General features: G+C 44.5%; 1 protein-coding gene across 1 annotated transcript in view; it reads left to right on the plus strand.

Moving 5' to 3' along the window:
• Positions 1-22,346, plus strand: part of stau2 (staufen double-stranded RNA binding protein 2) — a 96,841-nt gene that overhangs the window by 63,298 nt on the left and 11,197 nt on the right. The window contains exon 13 of the mRNA XM_080019895.1: positions 7,023-7,136. Within this exon, the coding sequence (XP_079876021.1) occupies positions 7,023-7,136 (114 nt within the window). The remainder of the gene's footprint in view (positions 1-7,022; positions 7,137-22,346) is intronic.

Genomic DNA, 22,346 nt, shown 5'->3' on the forward strand with positions numbered 1-22,346 from the left:
AAGGGAGCTTTTGCACAAACTACATGTACACACACACACACACACACGCACACAATTGTTTTGATTCCACTAAATTATACCTAACAATGTCATTAATCTGCAATTGTGTTTTGATTTTCGATTCAACAACCCGACAACCATTTCACAGATTTATTGATTGAGGAGAACGCGAAATGGCCAGTTTAAACCTGGTGAACTCCCTGAGATCTTAGAAGTCTTGAACACTCTTACATTGTTAGTAAATGTCTAGCCACCTCCACCCACCTCCCGCAACGCTGTGCTGTTGAATTGTGGATGGGTGAGGCTGCTGGCTAGTTAAAAATTGGCGTGTCCTCGTAGTAAATGATTTGTTTCTTTGAGTAGGAGTATTGCGGAGAGCTTATGGAGGAGGGACGACTAACATGTGACATCATGTTACTTGGAGAACTCAGCTTATCTGATTGGTTGAGCCTGTTGTGACTGACTTAACCGCCTGACTGGAAAGGCTCGATGACTAAACCAATATCACTGTCAATAACAATACACAAGATAAACACTGTGTTTAATAGCTTCATTGAGCTACATTTTCCTGTTACTGATATAGGACACATTACTTTGAGCTCGCGCCACGATAGGATTTGTTGAGACTGCATTTCACAACAACAATCTCACTTCTAATCAAGGCTGTTTTATGTCATCATGACAACGTGAGTTAGTTATCTTAAGCCTAGAGCACAAATATAATCTGCACGTTCGTTGTGTAAAAACGCCGTTTTCCAAATATTTTATTATTCTTCTCAGATGTTTGATCAGGCACGATGTTTGGCACTGGAATCCCGAGGAGACGCTGTGTTTGGCCTTGTCCCTGAAGTATTCCCTTTCCCAGAGTTTCTGGTGGGCTCAGTACCATCGCTGCGTTAATCAATTATTTTTATAATTCAGACATAACATGGGAGTGCAGGGAAGCTTATCTCACTTAAAAATGCTCCAATGGAGATTTCATTTATTTTTGTTGTCCTTATCAGTAAATATATCAATAATTTGTCCAAACCTATATTGAAGTCCAATTCCATCAAATGAAGTACTGAGAACTCAGTACTGTACTGCACTGTTGTGTATTTTACTGCACTGGCTGCTTTTGTTTCTGGCTTCCGTTCCGGTCCACAAGAGGACCTTATTTTAGAACATTATTGTCTCTGTCTCGTTCATTCAGCTTTTTCTTGGAATTGCAACTTTTTTGGGGAACGCTTCCATTCAACAGTGGCCTACCATTGGCATTTGGAGAAGTGAAAGGTGTATTAACAATGTCCTTTAAAACAGTCTTGACCCGCACGCTTGGAGCTGAAGTGGCTTGGCCTGTTTGGACTCTCACGGACTCTAATTGCTTCGCACTAACAAAGGCAACGTTTCTTTTTCTGAGAGCTCTTGATTATTTATAGTCAAGTTGATGTTATTTCCGTGCTCTCTGACTCCCCACGCCCTCTATTTGTCTCAGTTTATAGTCAAGCTCTCGCTCCCCGATCCTGTTACGCAATTGTTCTAACTGGAACAAATAAACTTTAAAATGTATAAACTTCAGAGGGCGTTTTCTTCCCAGCTTTTCAGCTCAGAATATTTTCTGACAAATACACACGGATTCCTTCTTGTGTTTGTACGTTTGCGTGTATTTGTGTGCTCGTGTGTCTATCTGAGTGTGCGTATTTTACACAAGCGGCGATATACATAAAATCTTGTGCGACTATGCTTTGCGTGGTTGTGTTTGCTTGCATAAATAGGGGGTTTGAAGAGGAGCCGTCCAGCATTCGAGAGCCAGATGTCAGAGGTCATTCCACATTAGTGCCGCCGATCAATCGTGGGCCTTGCGTAACGCTTCTTCCCTTTTGTCTCTGGAGGAAGTGGATTAGCGGTTGCGCTCTGAGTGGAGACTCTGGATGATTAGTTGGGCCTATTTAGAATGCATAGCACCCTCACATGCATGCAAACATGCAATCACACACACATTGGGGGTGGATAAGGAGAAGCAGAATGGACAGTTTGTTTCCAAGACGCTCGTTAGTGCATTATCAGCGTGTAGTGAGTTTCTAATGCCGGCCACAAACTGTTTATACCCCTGAATTCTCTGCTGCGTACCGGAGAAGGGCCACCTTGTCTGGCCACATCTGGCCTATAAATATTACTATCATTTGTAATAATCCAAAGCAGTGGTTCTCAACCTTTTTCACATTAAGGACCCTCAATTTGATCCGCACGGAGAACATTTTTGCCACGGACCTCCTGGAACCTTTTGAGGGACCCCTGGCATTGAGAACCAATATAAGTTTCTTGAAGCACTAACACAACACTAAACTCTTTGAGGACAAAGAGAGAGAGGAATCTGCATTGTATCTAATGCAGCCAACGCAACAACCTCTCCACCAACAACCACCACTGCCTCCTGATGGACAGAACCACTCCTCGGAACATACACACCCACACACTTCAGATGTTATACTCTCGGCTATATAAATTTGCTAATGATATGCAGAGTAGTTCTATTGTCTGGATGTGAGCGTGCATGTGAGTGTGTGTTTACATGTCCACTTCAACGCTGGAAAGGGGCCTCTGCCTCCACAAAGGTCCTGACAGCAGAGGATGGATGAAGCGAGCGGAGGCCAGTGCATCGGACAGCATGATTACACCATACATCATGAGCCCCCAACCGTCACTCTTTATCCTACTTAAATACACCGGCACATTGTACAGTGACTGACATGTATACACACATACTCTCTTAATATCCACATGGAAGAGAAACACAAACATGCACGCCCGGTGCTACAACGCCTAAAGACTATTAAGCAATTTTTAGGAGGAAACTGTATGTGTTCCCTATGACAACAAATATGGACACAATTGACTTAAGTCATCCGCCTAAAAGTGAGGCGAGTATTAACAGCTGTATTCGGTCAAGCAAAGTACTCTTTCTCTCTCCCTCGCCCTTTACTTAGCTTTCTTTTGCATCGTATTTTGTGTCTCTATGGTTAAAGTCTGGAGAATTTACTGGAGATTAACTTGTCAGGGAGACCTTGTTTTTTTCCCCAGCTCTTTACTGCGTTCATCATTCATACACATAGGAGATAAGCATTCCTCATTTTATCACTGTGGGCCCATCTCCTCATCCACAGGGTGCGTGCATGTGCGTGTGCGCGTGCGTGTGTGTGTGTGTGTGTGTGTGTGTGTGTGTGTGTGTGTGTGTGTGTGTGTGTGTGTGTGTGTGTGTGTGTGTGTGTGTGTGCGTTCACATGTGCTTGCAAATACACGTGTGTGCAGATCTGTGTATGTGCACAGGTTTTTTATTTGGCCGTGTCTTTATGGGCAGGCATCCATGTGTCTGGCAGACTGGAACTACACCCCTCCTCCACAAATGATCATAATTCACCCACACACACACACACACACACACACACACACACACACACACACACACACACACACACACACACACACACACACACACACACACACACACACACACACACACACTCACACACACACACACACACAGCATCGTTCTGGAAGCTTTCAGTCACAGATCATATACGCCCCTCTACTCACACACCTTTGTGCACATATATACATGCAATGCCGAACATTTTGTTTTCAAGACATTAGCCAGTCTAAGCAACTGCAGCCTAGATGAGATGAAACTTTATACCAGCCAAAAGTAAACTGAATCTAGAGACAAACCGATATGCGTAGCATGTGGCATTCTTGGAGACGTGCTCAGGTAGAAAAGCACGGAGGCTGTGAGGCCCGAAATGTGCTTCTGATTCCTGACTCCTGGTCAGAATGTGCACAAGTGTTCTGCGCCGGCTTTCGTCTGGGTATCTGCGAACACTCTTTGCGAACGTTCATAATGTTAACATATCCACTGGGGGGCAGTGTTGCCGTTTCTAAACAGAATAATGTTTTGAAACGGTGTCATACAAATATTGCGACAATATAACTATGTCGACAAATGCTCTGTGAAGTTGCTTCATTTTCCGGTCCCCAGATATACAACCCTGCTCAACCTATCAGCTTTCGTTTGATATGAGATGCGCACACTGCGTCGTCAACATTTTGGAGGCGTGGATATCACATACCTATGCAATGACAATATTGTCTCTGTGCAAACGCAGGTTTTCAGCTTAACGATGTTTTCCGAGTTCCCCTGAACGCAACATCACTTACAGTTTTCCGAATTCCAATGAATGCAGCACCACTTCCTGCTTGGAGCGCTGCAGAGAGCCGTGTCTTCGTCTTCTAAAATCGATCGTGGATGGCGTCTCAGACGGATTAAAAAAATAAAACTAAGAAATGCATAAATGGCCCACCAAGTGTACTTTGCCAGCCATTAATATACTGAGGCGGCCCGCCCAAGTAAAGTCTATTTGTGATGCAGGAGCCAAAGCACCTTAAAAATGTGGGGGTTAATTATAAATTCAAGTTTGTTGTTTTCATTCAAATTATACGCAACATACACGAATAACCAGCTGTTTCAACTACCACCTAAATGACCGTCAGCTCCCACATGTGGGAAACACTTGATAAACATCAGCCACTGCCATCGGTAATGTCATCTTATTTGTCGATAAGCAGATGGCAGTCAACAAGGCGAATATCGGCTATAAATCATTACATCCCTAATAATCCGAAAGAATTTCACACATTATCAATGTTCTACTCAATATAATCTTGATTTAAAGTCACAAAATAAAATAATAATGTTGTATGGAAGTATGATAACAGACAATTAAAACTTTATACTTTTCTCAAAGGGGGCCTATTATGCAAAACTCACTTTTTCAGTGCTTGTGCACGTACATTTGGCTCTCTTGTGGGCCAACTAACACTCAAACTGTGAAATAAGACAACTCAGTCAGTTTTTTGTGAGCTGTCTGTGTTTCAGAAAACATATCCTAAAAAGAGCTGTTCAGCTTTGCTGCCCTGATTGACATCACAGAGGGTTTCATTCTAATTAGGGCCGTCCTCCATCTGAGTAACAAACAAATCTTTAAAAAAAAAAAAGAGGAATTAATATCAACTGTCCATGAAGAAACTTCAGACTATGGAAATGTAAGTATTCAAAATTTTTAAGATAATTCTGGGTTTCTTTCTTAAAAAAAAAAAAGAACATTTGTATGTGGTACAAAGACTGCAGGCTGTGCCACGCGATTCACTGTGTGTTTCTCCAAACAAAACCAGTAAAAAAAAGTGTGTTTTTTTTGTAGATGTATTTATTTTTATTATTTATTTTATTTTCCGACACTTACATGAAATAATAAATTCCCCGTTTGGTCCGACCAAGGTCGGAACAAACTTTTAAATTAGGCCTTGTAGATCTAATGTGATTGAAGATTCAGCAACTGGATTGCTTCTTTCTAGTCTCAAATTTGTTCAGGAACAGATTTTGGTGCCCTGATAAGGTTTAATCAGTCAAAGTTATGGAGTAAATAGATCGAAATCCAAAAGCCATGCTCAAACGCCATTGGCTCACAGAACCCGGAACTTGTGCTCAAAACCCCATTGGCTCACAGAACTCTGGGCCTCCGGAGGGTGGCTCCTCCCACACAGAAACAGCCCGTTTTGGAACGGGATCGTATATAGGTACGTTAGAATGGCTAGAATACATAATCTGAGCGGTATTTTTAGCATAAAAACTTCAAAAACATGTTTTGTGGACCTCAGAGACTTATATCATCTTGTGTAAAAAGGAGCATGATAGGTCCACTTTAAAATGTATATAATTGACATACAGTATAACCTCTAATATTTCAGGAGTGATTTTGTGTGACATTTAAGATCAAATCATATTGTCGTCATTAATTAACTTACAGAATTGTGTTTGTGACACGACAATATCTTAATTTCAGGCAGAGTGACAGTTCGCTCCACCCTGCCTGTAACTTACTGTCAGACCAACACTGATTAAGACACACACACCATCTGTACTCCAACTCACTTTAGAAAGTGTCTTTTCTACCTTTCTCTCTCATCACCTTATGTGTGAGTCACATGGTTTCGTACAACACATGAATTATGTATTAATGCATTACGTTGAGTTTCTCATCATCAATTTCCCAAGGAAATGGTGGATGTTTGTCACTTTGATAAATAGCCCCCATTATCATTTCTAGAGAGTCAGGATATGCCCTGTTATATTATGCATGTATTTTTGGCAGAATTTGAGGTGGGTGGGCTAACTTGATACCCTATTAGATAAAATATGTGCGGTATGCCCCTTCTTCGTAGTGGATGGTTGTTTGCTTACTTACCCCTCGATTCATCCACCTATTTGCTCCCCACCGCTGTCTCATCCCTCCCCCCACATCGCTTTTTTGTCTCATCAATGCCATTGTGTTTTTATTTTTATTTACCAACAGTCAATGAACATATGTGGTCGTGCTATTTATTAAGGTGCTTTCAGCAGTCCAGAGCTAAAGTAGGCCAGACACAACCACTCAAACACACACACACACACACACACACACACACACACACACCCACACACACGCACACACACCAGATAGGGTGAGTGGGAAGTAGGACAGACAGACAGCCAGGCAGTATTACCCAAGCCGTTGGATCACAGGAGCAGATTGTCCCGAAGGAGCATCATGTCATAACAGTCTTGATTGCACAGCATTTAGGAATGCCTGCAGAGCGAACCTCCTAATGATTAGAGGTCACGCATGATGTCATCACTGACCCCCCACCACTAACAGCACCAACACACACACACACACACACACACACACACACACACACACGTTGCCCACTCCCGCCACCCCCTCGTTTACCATTCCATCGAGGTGCATGATAATTGGCTACAAATGGTCAGTGGTGACAATTAGACATGGAAGATTTACTCTCTAGCCAGCCAAATCCAAAAACACAAGACCAAACCCCAGTGAGAATTACAGGCTGGCTACAGGGTTAATCCTAATGACTTAGAGCTTCATTTTTTCTTATCATTCTTTCCTGTGGCATAACTCATCTCCGTCATCTTCCCCCATATCCAGGTGCAGTACAATGACGGCCAGAGCGGTAAAGACTTTGTCACCTACTTGACCCTCTCCCCTGTGCAGATGACTTTCCACGGCACCGGGAGCACCCTCCAAGCCAGCCACGACCAGGTGAGTGTTTGATACTCTAAATGGAACATACAGATATATTTTCACTTAAATTCTAGTGAGTTGCACCGCCAACTCTCTGTCTCACCTTGGAGTTATGATGCTATTGCTATAGCCTAACGCTGCACCAACATAGGAGCATCTTACTGTCAAAACATGACATCACCCCCTTTTTTTTTTTTTTTTTTGCCTTTGTTGCGTGTTTATTGCATCTTGAAACCCTCCCCTCAACTTCCCCAAAAATACCACCAGAGCATGACATGGTCATCCTCCCCGAGACTAATTAAGAATAGAATTGATAATAAAAGTATTAATAAAGTGGACTTGGCTGCATGGTTTCATCATTAATCACCCCGCAAAGTCTAATCGAGGCACTAAATCCAGTCTGCCTCGTTCCCAGATAACAATCAACATTGCGTACTTTCCTCTGACCAGAGTCCATTACAATCCCACGCACGCACACACGCACCCCTCCACCCCCCCCCCTTGTTCTCCACGCCTCTCACTCCTTTAAAAGTAATTACTATCTTCAAATCTGGTTGGGATCTCCTGAAGTTCTTTTCTGCTCTCTCCCTCTCCCTCTCTCTCTCTCTCTCTCTCTCTCTCTCTCTCTCTCTCTCTCTCTCTCTCTCTCTCTCTCTCTCTGTCTCTCTGTCTCTCCACTGACTGTCTCTCGCTCACTCTTTCCCAGTCCTCGTATTGTAAGGAGGTTCATTGTCTTGCGTCGCCCATGCAGAAAACCAGTTGCTTACATTCTATCATCTAAACATAGGACGTCCCTTTGTTCAGCCCTCTTCAAAGCTTTAATAAAGGCCTGGCCTGGCCAGGCTCAGGACAGGACTACTGTCAGCGGCATGGAGGGGTGTGGGGGGTGGTGGCTATGGTGGAGGGGGGTAGCGCCGCAACCGCTAACTGAGGGCCAAGCCAATATAGGCCAGGGCGGCCGGCATCCTCAGGACCTGTTGTTGCCAAGAGCACTGGGGCATGACCGACTGTTAGAGAGGACCTTTTCTTTTACTCCTTCGTACAGTGAGGAAGGGCACGCCCACAAGACGAGCACCTAACAAAGAAGGGGGCACCCCCACTGATCCTCCGGCCTCCACGCCTCTGCAGTGAAACAAAGTCAGCCCACAGGGTGACAGAAAGCTGGATGGGTTTTGTCTTTTACGATGTGTTCACAACGGTGACGAAGTGGGCCGATGCGCCAACAAGGCAGGGAACGAGAGCTTTCAAATATTCTATTCGTTTGGTGACGACCATAGACACACCTGTTGACAGTATTACACTTGTGCCAAACTACTCGAGCGGCATTTATAGTTTTCACACGGTCGGAAATGAACAACTTCAGAGGACTTCCACGTGTTTCCTATGACTTGTGGAAAGACACGCACGGACCAGTGCACACCAACACTGTGCCTCTGTAACTCGACTCTGGAAAGTTAGTGAAAGAAATGAGGAGATCCCTTGAATATGAACTGATAACTGTTTCCTGGAGCTCTCGCTGCTGCTATCTCTCTTGCTGTTTCTCACTTACGCACACAGACACACACACACACACACAGTAATATCCAGTAACTGCAGTCCAGCTCACTGGACCACTATCTGGGGATTTCCCAATTGGCTATCTGCCGTCATATAAGGGATTTACTTGTTGGATGGACCAGAGCATGCAATGAGGATCTACAGCGAGATGAAGATCCTGTCCTCACTGCTGCCCGTGATGTATGATGGAAAGATGTGGAGAATATTGCCATTCTACGATGTACTGCAAAGATAAGCCGGGCAGTTCATAAACAAAACATCCAGAAAGACGTATAACAATATTGTCGCAGCTGAAATGATTTTTTTTTCCTGATGCCTTGACTAGAATCATGTTAAGAATGCTACATAGAAATGTGAGTAGAACTTGTATTTTGCCTCCAATTGCAAAGACATCCCTTGTCTGATCGCTCCCGCTCCGTCCGCTTGTACCTCCTAGGACAAGCCAAACAATATCAGGAAATACCAAACAATATCTCTGTTGGATAAACCTGTTCTAGTCTGGCTCTAGTTTTCCCAAAAGTAGCCTGACTTTCACCATGTATACGGCATTGTTCAACGAGGTTGTGGGTGCGAGTCGGGCTCAGTTACACCCCAAGGAATCCCCAAAGCACATTGTCATATGTGCACACGTGCATTCTCCAATGCATCCTGTGTGTGTTTTTTTTTGTTTTTTTTTTCAGTTGAGTCGGCCATAGCAACTTGAAAGTGGGTACGATTTAATGATGTTACTGTTGCACATCGATGTAAAACGGTCCCCTAATATTCCCAGTGATGTGTGTTTTCTCAGAGCTGTACTTTGAGTATTTAGGAGCTGTGTGGGCTGTTGTCATTTATATATGTGATATAAGGAATCCCAGTCTAGCTTTGAGAGATTGATGAAAACCAAAACTTATCAAATTAACTCACTGAACTATCAATCTATGCAGATCAGAGACATGCTGTTGATAAACAAAGGCATATGATGGTAGAAATGTATATTTATATATTTACTAATACTGATAATAAGGTGTCTGACATTGGTTAGAATATAGCAGAAATGTTTTTAACAATAAGCACCAAATATCTATATAAATGAAACCAAAATATAGTTAATAGCGCAACAGTTGAGGGCTGCAGTGATTGGCCTTCAGGGCAGCAAACAGCAGCAGATTGGTTGTGAGCACCGTGTAAGACTGGATGCATCGTCAGCACAGCCTTTGACAGTGGCCTGTTCTTTATCAACAAGTGCACACTCGCACAAACATACAGCCATGTTGTTACCTGCCCTGATCCTTGGCCTTGTACAGACATTCCTGGAGGCTCTGGGTGTTTCTGAGATAAACAGCTGGGCGCTCTTCTTGACCTTGTGTGCCATCCACATTGTGCCATCTGCCCAACAGATGTAAGGTCTGGAGCTGCTATCTCAGCTTAGAGCAACATATCTAGATAGGTCGTCAACATACCCTTCACTGGAGTTAGAAATGTTGCTGTTTATCAAAATTATTTTATCCTTTTGGCTGTTTGTGTTCATTGGTTCTCAGTTCTCAGTTCTGTGATGACTTTCACTATAAGGGATGTTAATATGTGGCACTTAAGCACTATGAAGATGAATGTTACTTTCATGTCACTGTCAAATTCTTTGGCCTTACCTCCTCAAGAGTCCTCGTAAACCATTTCATTCACAGGCCTGTTTTCATGTTATCAGTTCCCAGTTTTGCTTGTAGGCCTATTTTTAGGTGAACTACCATTGGAAAGGAGGCCTGGCCTTTAACTGTGAGTGAAGTGTGTCTGACCACGGATGCAAACTTCCGGCCATGTTTCTGCTCTGTTACTGTCACGCTCCCTCTAACAATATCTTCGAGCTACACGGCCCGATAAAAGGCCATACTGCAGGGATATATTTGGTATTTTTTCATACAAGGACCCCAGTGCCACTCTCTAGACAGCGCTGATTTCTGTGTTTGTTCTGCAGAGCTGAATTAACGGCTTTGGCAGCCCCTTCATGGCGGCAGTGGGACACTAGGGGGGCCGGAGCCCACTGAACTGTGTGTGAGGTGTTGCTGGCACAACATGGACGGCCCGCAATCGAAGATGACAGGGCGACTGTTGTCTGCCACTGGACTGTGCACTTTCATGTATGTGTATTTGCGCGCGTGCGTGTGTGTGTGTGTGTGTGTGTGTGTGTGTGTGTGTGTGTGTGTGTGTGTGTGTGTGTGTGTGTGTGTGTGTGTGTGTGTGTGTGTGTGTGTGTGTGTGTGTGTGTGTGTGTGTGTGCGTGCGTGCGTGCGTGCGTGCGTGCGTGCGTGCGAGAGAGACGGGCAGACATAAGAAAGTGAGACAGCATTGTTGTCAGCGTGTATATGTGCAAGTGTGTATATGTGTGTGTATGTTGTGTATGCGTGCGTGTGGATGGTTTGCGTGCAATGATGTCCTCAGCTGAGCAACCTTGGTCCCTGGGGGCCATGTCTCCCAGAGTGTCAGCTGTGGCTCCATGGGTCTCCTGCAGCAAAAGCACATTTCGGGCTGATCTGATTTGGCATTTTCAACGTAGTGCATCAGGGTTGAAAATCTGTTGTAAAAATTCAGATAATGAGGGCTGCATTAATCTCTGTTCGTATTTATTTCAAGGGGCAGGTCAAGGCCCTGCCAGCCCCCCAAATGATCCTGACCCCCCTGCAATTTTGTTATTTAGGCAAAAGACTCTCTCAGAGTCAGTCTCAGAACCGAAATTCACGCATTTGAAAAGCCCTTAATCTATCACAGGTAAAAAATATATATATAATAACAAAGTCTAACATCACACCCGTGCAAAAGAGTTCCTTCTTTACCCAAACTAGGGATGGGAACTGAGAACTGGTTCCAATTGTCCGATCCATCGGAATCGTATACCTCCGAGGTTATCAATTCCTTGTGTTTTTTCCGACAATTTGCGCTTGCACATTGCAAAAATCCGTGCGTCATGACGTCAGACACACGCAGTTTGACGCCATGCGTCTACGCTGCTGGAAACTTGCAACGAGGAGTCATCATGGCAGAGAGGAAGAGACTGTCAAAGCGCGTCTTCATTTCACGAAGAAAAACAGTGCGACTTAGTGATTTCTCTAAAATGATCATTTATCATCAAATATGGGAGGAAACACCAGCAATATGTTGAAACACCTTTCGACGCAAAACATGGGCTTAAATTCGAGGAATGCCATGCATTTGACTCTGCGCACGAGTGCCACTGCAACCCAACATCCGTTTCAGAAGGTAAATATCCTATGTTATAATAACATTAGCGCCACGCAAACAGGCTTAGCAGATTTGTTCTTTGATGAATAAAACCTAAATAAAAGCAAATGCTGTATTGCTACACTGTAATGCTGCATTTCATCCATTTGCTACAGACGGCTCTGGGGCTACAGCCAGCTGCTCGAGGCGGCCATCAGCTCCCAGCCAGCAAAACCTTTTCACGCTTGCTGCACAGGGAGGGAAAATGAGCGAAGAAGGGGTGAACGAGTGTCACCGCGCAGTCACAAAATTTGTAGTGAAAGGTTGGCACCCTTTCTCAACAGTAGAAAAAACACAATTTCAGTAGGTTACCTGCTTTCTGAGAGGTTAGTTATGTCAGTTGATGTACAGCTTAAGGCAGACATATTTATTCTGGATATAGCCTATTATATAGATATAGCCTATCATACTGTGTGTGTGTGTATATATATATATATATACTGATCATCCACAACATTAAAACCAATAATATTGTGTAGCTCCCCCTCGTGCGGCCATAACAGCTCTGACCCGTCGAGGCATGGACTCCACAAGACGTCTGAAGGTGTCCTGTGGCATCTGGCACCAAGACGTTAGCAGCAGATCCTTTAAGTCCTGGAAGTTGCGAAGTGGGGCCCCCATGGATCGGGCTTGTTGTTCCAGTACATCCCACAGATGCTCGATCAGATCGGGCCCTAACCGCGCCTATCCACATGTAGAAGAAAACGTGATTCATCAGATCAGGCCACCTTCTTCCATTGCTCCATGGTCCAGTTCTGTCGCTCACGTGCCCATTGTAGGCGCTTTCGACGGTGGACAGGGATCAGCAGAGCCTGGGAACCAGACGAATCTGCGAGCTCATGTTTCATTTGCTCTGGCAGAATACATCTGGCCACCTTCCCATTCAAACAGATTTCCACCCGACCTTGCCAAGGTCGGGCCAATCACAACCGTTTATCTAATACGGGGCAGGTTTGATTCGATGACGATGCAGAGGAGAGCTGTTGATGCACCTTCCCGAGATGGCGTCGCTGAAGTGGAACAGTCTGTTGAATCCGCCATCGTGACAGTATTAAAGGAACTGTACGGGATATTTTCTCAAAAATGCTTTTGTGAGAGAAAGATGTGTTTGGCGTACTTCCGACAGGATTTGATAAAAAATTAATTTACCAACTCGTTGGTAAACACGTTACGTCACGCGTTTTGTTGCTCTGATTGGTTGTAGGTCTATCGACTTGGGTACAGAGACATTTTGGTCTGCGTCCGTTGGTAACGCCCCTTGGAAATTCAAAATGAACAGAGATTCTAGACTAATACGCATTTGTGAATCAGTCAGCCGATGCCAGGCTAGGGTCAGGCTACACAGCCCCATACACAGCAAGCTGTGATACACTGTGTGTTCTGACACCTTTCTATCATAGCAGCATCAGCTTTTTCGGCAATTTGTGCTACTTGTACTTGGCTCCCCATGCGCATCAGTGAGCCTTGAGCGCCCATGACCCTGTCGCTGGTTCACCAGTTGTCCTTCCTTGGACCAGTTTTGGTAGGTACTAAGCACTGCATACCGGGAACACCCAACAAGACCTGCAATTTTGGAGATGCTCTGACCCAGTTGTCTAGCCGAAACAATTTGGCCCTTGTCAAAGTCGCTCAGATTATTAATTTTAACCGTCAGTGATTTTAAGTGTGTGTGTGTGTGTGTGTGTGTGTGTGTGTGTGTGTGTGTGTGTGTGTGTGTGGGTGTGTGTGTGTGTGTGTGTGTGTGTGTGTGTGTGGGTTTAAAATAAATAAATACAGAATGTGTTTTTCTGAGATGGGGGCTAAAATAACATCAGGAGTATTGTAATTTAGTACAATGTTACATGGCATACATGTCTATTTTTCTAAAGGAAAATTGTTTATTTTATCGTATCGTTTGTTTTCCAAGTTAAGAAAAGGAGCATTGTAATTTATTTTAACATGTTCAAATGCTATCAGGCAGACATTCTACACTGTGTTCAGACTTGCTGAAAAGCTGTGTAGGCCTGTTTTTTTTTTTCCACACAGAAAATTGATCAGGAATCAATATTGGAATCAATAAAGAATCAGACCGATACGCAGAATCGATAATGGCATTGGTGTCAATAAATCTCATCAGTTCCCATCCCTAACCAAAACATAATTTGTTTCTCAAATGTAATTAATGTACATTCTGCCAGCCTGTACTCCGACCTAGTCAAACACACACACACACACACACACACACACACACACACACACACACACAACAAAGCTAGCCAGTCAGGTTTACACAAGCTAACCGTAAAACAAATCGTTGGTCTGTTTTACTGCGATTAATTGGGCGTCTGACCTTGCACCCGAGTGCACGCTTATTTGCTGCCAGCAGAGATTAAACGAGAGAACTGAGGATGAAATAGGGATGTGGCTCTGGGGGTTCTGATGGTAATGGTGGGGTGGGGGTCATTTGCATGTGACGCACATTCCTTTTTGTCAGGTCCTTTCATAGTTACCGGCTTGATGAGGAGAAACGTACTGGAGACGGTTGTTTGGGATGGGCGGGTTGGGAAGCACACACACCTGTTAGGAGTGTGTCTCTGCATGTGGGGGGTGAGCGGGGAGTATACGGCAGTGGGACTATAGAATGGACTGATTCATGGCGTGATTACTGCCTCGGATTGGTCTTCGGGTCCCCCCTTGGAGCCGGAGAAGGAGCGGAAGAGGGGTGGAGGCCTCTGGGGGCCGGCGTTTGATGTCTCCTTCCCTGCTGGAGCACAGACGTTACTCCTGGCCGTGCTCCTCTCGGGGGGTCCCGCAGGAGTGTTACCCTGCCCAACCTGCCGGGCAGCTGTCGGGACAAGATCTTCCTTCTGCTAATCTGTCCTGCCTGTCTGCTCTGTACGCAACGGTGTTACGTGGTCCAACGCAGCCCTTGGCCAGAGTCTACATTACTAAATCTGGGGGAAGGGGGAAAAAAAAGCAGTAATCTGCAACAATCTGTGTTGGTTCAATGTGTTCCACTTAGTTATGCTATTTTCATGTGTGCGTGTCTGCCTGTGCGCTAATGTAGAAAAATCCCTCTCGGGGAAATGGAGATTAATCTATCGGAGCTGCAAACTTGCTGTCGATTTAATGTGTTCTGTGATGGTATGCAAGAAGCCGAAAATATTCTCAAAAAAATTCATTAAGTCCTGGAAAGCCCGCTGCATTAATCTCTTTAAATTGATGTTGTTCTTTGCCTTATGTAACCGCTTGTCCATATGGTTCTGGTGTTGTTTTAAGACAGCGGTATCGCGGCTTGCATCAGAGAGGTACGTGGTTGTGCTGGTCCAGTGTTTCAACTTCCCCTTCGCTGTAGCTGGCTCCCATTAGAAAGAGCCAGCTACATATGAAAGTAAAGAAGCACAAGAGATTTTCCCAAGCCCCCCCTTGGAGGAGCAAATATCCTGTCTCCCCCCTTCCCTACCAGTGTTCCCCAACTCCCACTCTCCCCTCCCCTCCCAGTTCCATTCCTGCCCACCCCGTTCTGGTCCTGGAGAGGAGACAAAGTGAACCGCCCGCAGGGCGATCCGTCACTCCCGCCTGTCTCCCTGCGTGCCCTCCTCAGGAAACACCCTTCTGACCAGGAGATTAGAATGTGACGGCAGAAGAGAGCAGCAGTGAAAGAATGATGGAGCAGGACAGAGGGGGGGAGGCAAGCGATATGGCTAGGGAGGGAGAGCAGAATATCACTGACAACATTTCGAGACGGGGAGAGTCACGGAGAGTTGATTCCGGGAGGAAAAACGAATGGGCTGTAATGTGAGAGAGGCTGACGAAGACAGAGAGTGGGGGAACGAAGATAAAAGTGATCTCTCTGCTTAACAGGACCCTTGTCCCGTGTCGTTAGGTTTTGCCGACAAAAGGGGACAATGCCCAGCAGAGACCGAGTAAACATGAACTTGCCCATTGGGGGGATCTGTTGAGAGCTCCAAGTGGCCTCTTGAAAGGAAGCACACATAATAAGGAGAACATCAGCCTGCAAATGTAGGGCCAACATGGCATTGAATTTAACACAGTCACACACACGCCCTTTAATTTGGTTCAGCCCTAACCCATTGTAACTTATTAGGAGAGGAAAAGCAGACTATTCTGCCATGCAATAAATGCTAATGATCTGAACTTAAAAAGACAAAAGTTCTCAACTGTGCATTTTTTCAAAGAGGGAAAACCACCTAACATTCTTTGTTTTGCCATTCTGCTGGTGTTATTGCGTAACGCCCCATCTTATGTGGGCCTTGCCTTAACAAAGTGTGACAAAGCGCCTGGATTTGTGTCAGGTTTCATGAGCAGTATGAATTACTGTTGACAAAGACCTCCCATTCACCAGATTGTAGAAGCAGTCCACCAAGGTGATCTCACTTGGCCTGCATTCACGTGACTCATGTCATATTCTCATAGTCATATTTCAACAAACCCCAGTGACTTAACATTGATAATATGCCCAGTGTCTCTGAGATCAAAAAAACAGGGGAACACGTTACTGTAAGCAGTCATCCAGGCCTCCTCTCTACGGCGAAAAGAAAAGTGCATGCTGGGCATTTGAGAGGAAGTGATGCATTGTGTGAGCCCGAGGACAAAAGATGTTTGGTGTTTACGGAAAGACATTACTTTTTTTCACACCTTGTTTCTTACCTGCCGGGCCCACTGCGATTGCTCTAGACCCGGCAAAGGTGTTAAATTCATTATCACCTCCGTGCTAAGAGAAGCGCAACGTTTTGCCACAGGCCACGAAGCGCTCGACGCCGTTGAGCTCTGCGTGACATTTCCCACAAGTTAGCCGAGTCGCTGGGTTTGGCAATGATAAATAACTCTGAACCAATCACACCGCCGGTCAGTCATCACCCCCATGGGAGGCATTGACTAGCCAGCAGAGATAATGTGCTACCTCGTGCTCTTTGTAGCGTCTTTGGCTCATTAACTTAATGTCATTTGATACTGAGTGATAGTCTGCCTCCGCTGAAAAGGTCTTTGAGATAAGCGCCGGTAATTTATCTTCCACCTACGTCTTGCCATCGCACTCTGGCGACGTGTGAGATTTGTCGCCCTTGCAGACATATTTTATTACGTCAGCATTTATCTTTATTTTTTTAATCATTTTTCATTTTTTCCATTCTGCAAAGAGCTACGTCTCACCTGTATTTGGTAATATGATGCAGCTTCAAAGCTTCCCCATGGGAAAATCAGTGCAGCAAACATTTGTGCAAAATGTTTTCTGCCGAACCCCCCTCCAATTTCACCGTCTTTTACCTCCGCTCCAGAGCCGTAGCAGTTAAATATATGGACGGGTGAGGCTGCTGAGGTGGTTGTGATGTGATGCATAGTCCCTCTCATGAGCCCCTTTTGTAAAGATTTGGTTTTACAGTTTTTTGAATGCCGTGTGTGTATTGCGACTCAGTCTCCTCTTCCATTACTCCCCAGACTACCATCTTTAGACATCTTAAACTGAAAGAAGTCTTAAATCTGGTGCACACGTTGTCAGTGTTGCGGAGGCGTATGGACGATGCGTCGCCGCATGTTTCTTGTGCATCTCCTCAAGGGAAGGCTGTGGATTTCAAATGACCCGTCATCTCGATATTTGACACACGTCTTGCGGTTGAGAGCTCCTTAGTATTAATCATCATGGAGTGCTCCCACAGAATATCATACACTGACAGTAATTGCAGGCATAACCCCCCCCTTCCTCCCCTGAAATTTGTGCATAACTACACACACACATAGACACGCGCATATGGAATCAAACTCAACCACTGCACAATGAGCAGTATTGTTTGTTGTAATTATCCTCTCTTGTTGCTTCCCAGATTTCATGCAACTGGATCTGCCAGCTGCTTGGATTTATTCATTTGTTAAAAGTTGTTTTCGATTTCCCTCTCGCACAACGTGATAACAGCATGTCTTTACCCAAATTAAAGGCTCTCACTCACATCTCTCTGACACGACCGGTCCGATTTCCCGCTCTGCCTAAAACACTGCCCTTCGCTTATAAGTGATTTAAAAATAAATAAATAAATGTTTTAAGTTGTGCTGTATCGTAGCATAGAGTTAAATGTGCAGCCATAGCCCGTCATGAATCAAGCCTCTAATGGTCCACCTTTACCCAAACTTGCTCTGAGCCAATAATGTATAGCTCTGTGCGAGGATGCTTCCAGGGGGAGTCATTAATGTCCCGCGTCAAGAGGAGTGTTCTTTAGCGGAGCGCTGAGTTATGGAGATGAGCAAAGAGACTTGGGAATGTTTTTCTGTCTGTCTGAGCACCCCGCCCCCTCCACCTTCCTCTCATCTGGACGTTAATGCATTCTCAGGCCTCAAAGACCAGACATTGTGAAACACCCGTGACAACGGCCACATCGGGGGTTAACACCAATTACGACTGAGGTGTCACACTCTCCCGTGGTTTAAGTAAACGCAGGCGTTTTGTTGTCTTCCCACCCCGTGTGTGTGTGTGTGTGTGTGTGTGTGTGTGTGTGTGTGTGTGTGTGTGTGTGTGTGTGTGTGTGTGTGCCTGCCTGCCCGCCTCCCCACAGCAGCCTCTCCACCATCTCCCAAATCTTCTCCGTAAATAATGTCCCATGTAACACCTTGTTTTCTGCTTTGCATGCAAATCAACCCCCCCCCCCCCCCTCTCTTTTTGCAATTTCTGCATTACAAGAGGATAAGCGATGATTAGCCAAACCACACTTTCACTATGTAAAAGCAAGAGGGATAAATCAGAGGGCCGAGTGAAACAGGAGATTCTAGGCAGATTAACTTCCCCTGTCTGTGTTATTGCTGGATGAATAAAAATGAAGCCCTGCCACACCTGATTTATGTGACACCTTGGCTTTAAAGTTAAGCCATTAAGGGGAAGAAGGGAATCGACCCAAAATGTCGTTCTGCCAAATGGAGGATCATTATGTGAACGGTAAAGCCATGCTGTTGTCTGCGGGTGCACCACGTTAGTGAAGGTATCTTGGTGTCCGATATAAGTCACGCTCATTAATAGAACAAAATCGATTGTTTTTGCGATTTAACTAAATCATATTTAATTTTACGGCTGCCCCCAACTAAATATTTATCTAGTCGACTATTAGTCGTCAGTTTAAGCCATTAGTCAACTAATCATCGCACATTTATGATATTAATTAAATCATCTAAATATATGTTTTTGGGGCATCAGAAAATGGTCTGAGTTCCAGGGCTGAGAAAAAATGTTATAACTAAGATTGTTAACACAGTGCTACATTACAGATAAATACAAAACCTAATAACCAGCCTTTAAAATATTAATTTAATTTACAAGCGCTGCCGAACGAAGCGGTCCACCTGTTAATTACACCAGTTAAACATTACATCAGTTAAACCTACTAGGGCCTATTATTTTATTAATGTACACATTTAAATTACATATTGACATAATTTGCACTGAAATGTGGCATACGAAAGATCGTTTTCCCAGTGTCGGCGTCCCCTCTTTAAGGACCCCTCATCGGGCGCATTTCCCGGGGCCATGGACTCGGTTACTCGCTGCGCCTTTGGAGGCGGCGCTCAAGCTCCACCTCCCCGACGGGATGGAGATCCCCGAGGGCTGCCGGCCCCTCCGCCCTCACCTTGCCGCATCCGGGGGCCACTTACCTTCCCCATTGCCGCACCTTCCCCGTCCTCGCGGCCCCCAGGGCTCGGGCGCACCACCGGCCTGCCTCTATCCAGTCTGTCAGGGAGGTGAAGCTTTAGCGTTTGTAATATACCCGGAAGATAAGGAACTATGCCTGGGCAGCGGTATTTAAAATACAGTTTGGTTATTAAAGAATGTGATTATCCATTTGAAATGGCTCTTATAATATATGCATAATGTACGTAATAGTTTTTATTATAAGTTTAAACTTTTGTTTAAACGTCAGGGAAATTAGTCATGAGGAACATCCCTATTCTGAATGTGTCGGAACAACCAGCAAGGGGACTGAACCTTTTTATCAGTAAAACACAATAACTTATAACCAGTTTAATATAGCCTTAAAATATATACAACAGCAACAATCAGCAAGGAGACTGAATATTTATATTTGTTTAAATTTGTTTCAAATTTGAAAGCCCTCTAGCATTTAATAAACGGGTCCAGCAGAGTATTTTTTTGTTTTTCTGTTTGTTTTTTGGGTTTTTTCTGCGCAGACCAACCAATAAAAAACTTGGTCGACTAAGATTCTTCTCACTGACTCACATTTGGTCGACGGTTTGTGGCAGCCCTACTTCATTTCCAAGTATCCAAGCTGTTTTGATGTTGTAATTCCACTGAATTCCTCGGATGTTGTTGGTCTTCATGTACGACAGCAAAACCTGTAATCAGGAAAAAGCAATCATGTGTTCGTCATCTGGCTTTGTTATGAATGCATGCCGAAAATGAATCCAAAGAATTATCCCAACAGTCAGTTATCCTTCTGAAACACACAGCTTCTTTCACTTTTCCATGAATGAGGGAGAATTGTGTTTTGAATGGAGAATGGACCTTTTTTTTTTTTTTATTGTCCTGACTGCACACAATAAAATACATTAACTCATTCTGGTGTAATGCTCTAATGACTCTGGGAGAACATTGTTTTCAAAAATGTTGTAATTTATCATAAACTAGTTCATGTAAGAAGTCTAAAGTGGCAAATGTATTAAATGAACATTTGTAAGGGGGGGCCCCGTTTCAATCTGGCACACATGCTCACATATTTTTTCATTTTCATCTCTTATGCACTCGCTCTCTCATCTTCATCCTCTCACGTTTTTCACAATCTCTCTCTTTCTGTTACCCTCTCCCCTTACCCACACACACACACACACACACACACACACACACACACACACACACACACACACACACACACACACACACACACACACACACACACACACACACACACACACACACACACACACACACCTCCCTTGTGCCCGGTGAGTAAACGTGAAACCGTGTGAGCCTTCAGAAAGACTTTGAAATGAGACAAGGCTGGGACATCACAGAGGACTCTGGCCACTCTCAATGAAGCCTGCTTGATTTATAAGAGAGGCTGGATCGCAGGGGGGGGGGTTGCTGTTTCCAGAGGCGTACAAGGCCAGGAGGTCCTCCATTAGTACCCTGACCCATTGATACACGGGACTTACCACTACATAAGGGGACAGGGAAGAGAAGAATGGAAGAATAAATAGATGGATGGAGGACATTGGGGGTGGTGGGGGACGAAAGTCTGCTATTTACATTTTGACCAAAGAGACAGCACCAACAAACCCTTGTGCTATCATTTGTCAGCCACCTTTGGTCTCCAGACGTTAATGTCTGACAGTTGTACCTGATCCCTTCCTTCAGCCTGGCCCCTGCTACTGGTTTTACGATTGGGTTCAGTGTTTTACTGTCCGCAATCTAATTAGCTGTGTCCTAATCATGTGTTAAAGTGCAGCGGCTGCCTGGTGTTTACTGTCTGTGTGCTATGCTGTAAAAATGTGTGAGGTGGCTCGTAAAAACTGCACCGCAAAGAATGAAGCACTCCGTAGCCTTTTGTGATAAGATCGCATCATCGCCTTAAACAATTGGTTTATTACATGTGCAATAACAGATGCCTTTCACACTGTTTGTGGATTGAAAAGAGATATATGACATGAACCATAATCTCATCTCAACTAGTTTGCCTTGTTTCCTCCTGCTCCTTATCAGAGGGAGATTTGATCCTTTATACACATGACATGTGAGGCTCACCTCCCTTGGTTCGATTGAGTGTTCTTCATAGAATGATTGTCAATTGTCCCAGAACAGGTCAGTATACAGGCGAACTGAAGTTATAACTTGGCTTTTTACTTGTTTCATTGATTATGAACATAGCAATAGCATTACGCAAACACTAAAGAAAATGGTTAAAGAAAACATTAAACATCATTTTTTATTTAAATGTTAGTCTGCGCCGCATTTTTCCTTACTGCAGAACATCTTTGTTACCCTGTGGTCTAGACCTGTACATAATGCAAACAGGCAAAGGGGGGGGCCGACCCTGCAAAACATGCCTTCTGATATAAGCATACTGGAATTTATTGTTTTCTGTAAACATGCCTCATACATGATCCATCTCCGCATTACACGTAGACAGTTGTCATAGCAACTCGGTCCGGTTTTCATTACACTTTGCAGGCTCCCCTGTGCATGACTGGTCCCAGCCAATCTCCATTCTCCAAGTCCGTTTTGTATATCTATGAGCGGAGTACAAGATAGAACATCCATGTCTACACATGTCTTATGGGTCCAGCGAGTCTGCTAGGTCGTAATAGACAGTCACAAGCCTTGTGAGGATATGCAGTGCTTAATAGAACACCACTAAGGGTTTAAAGGCTTGCCCCTTGTGTGTAAAATGTGGTCAAGAGTGAATACTAAGGGGGTTAAAGAGACCACAA

The sequence above is a fragment of the Zeus faber genome (assembly GCF_960531495.2).
Source record: "Zeus faber genome assembly, chromosome: 19".
Lineage (NCBI taxonomy): Eukaryota > Metazoa > Chordata > Actinopteri > Zeiformes > Zeidae > Zeus > Zeus faber.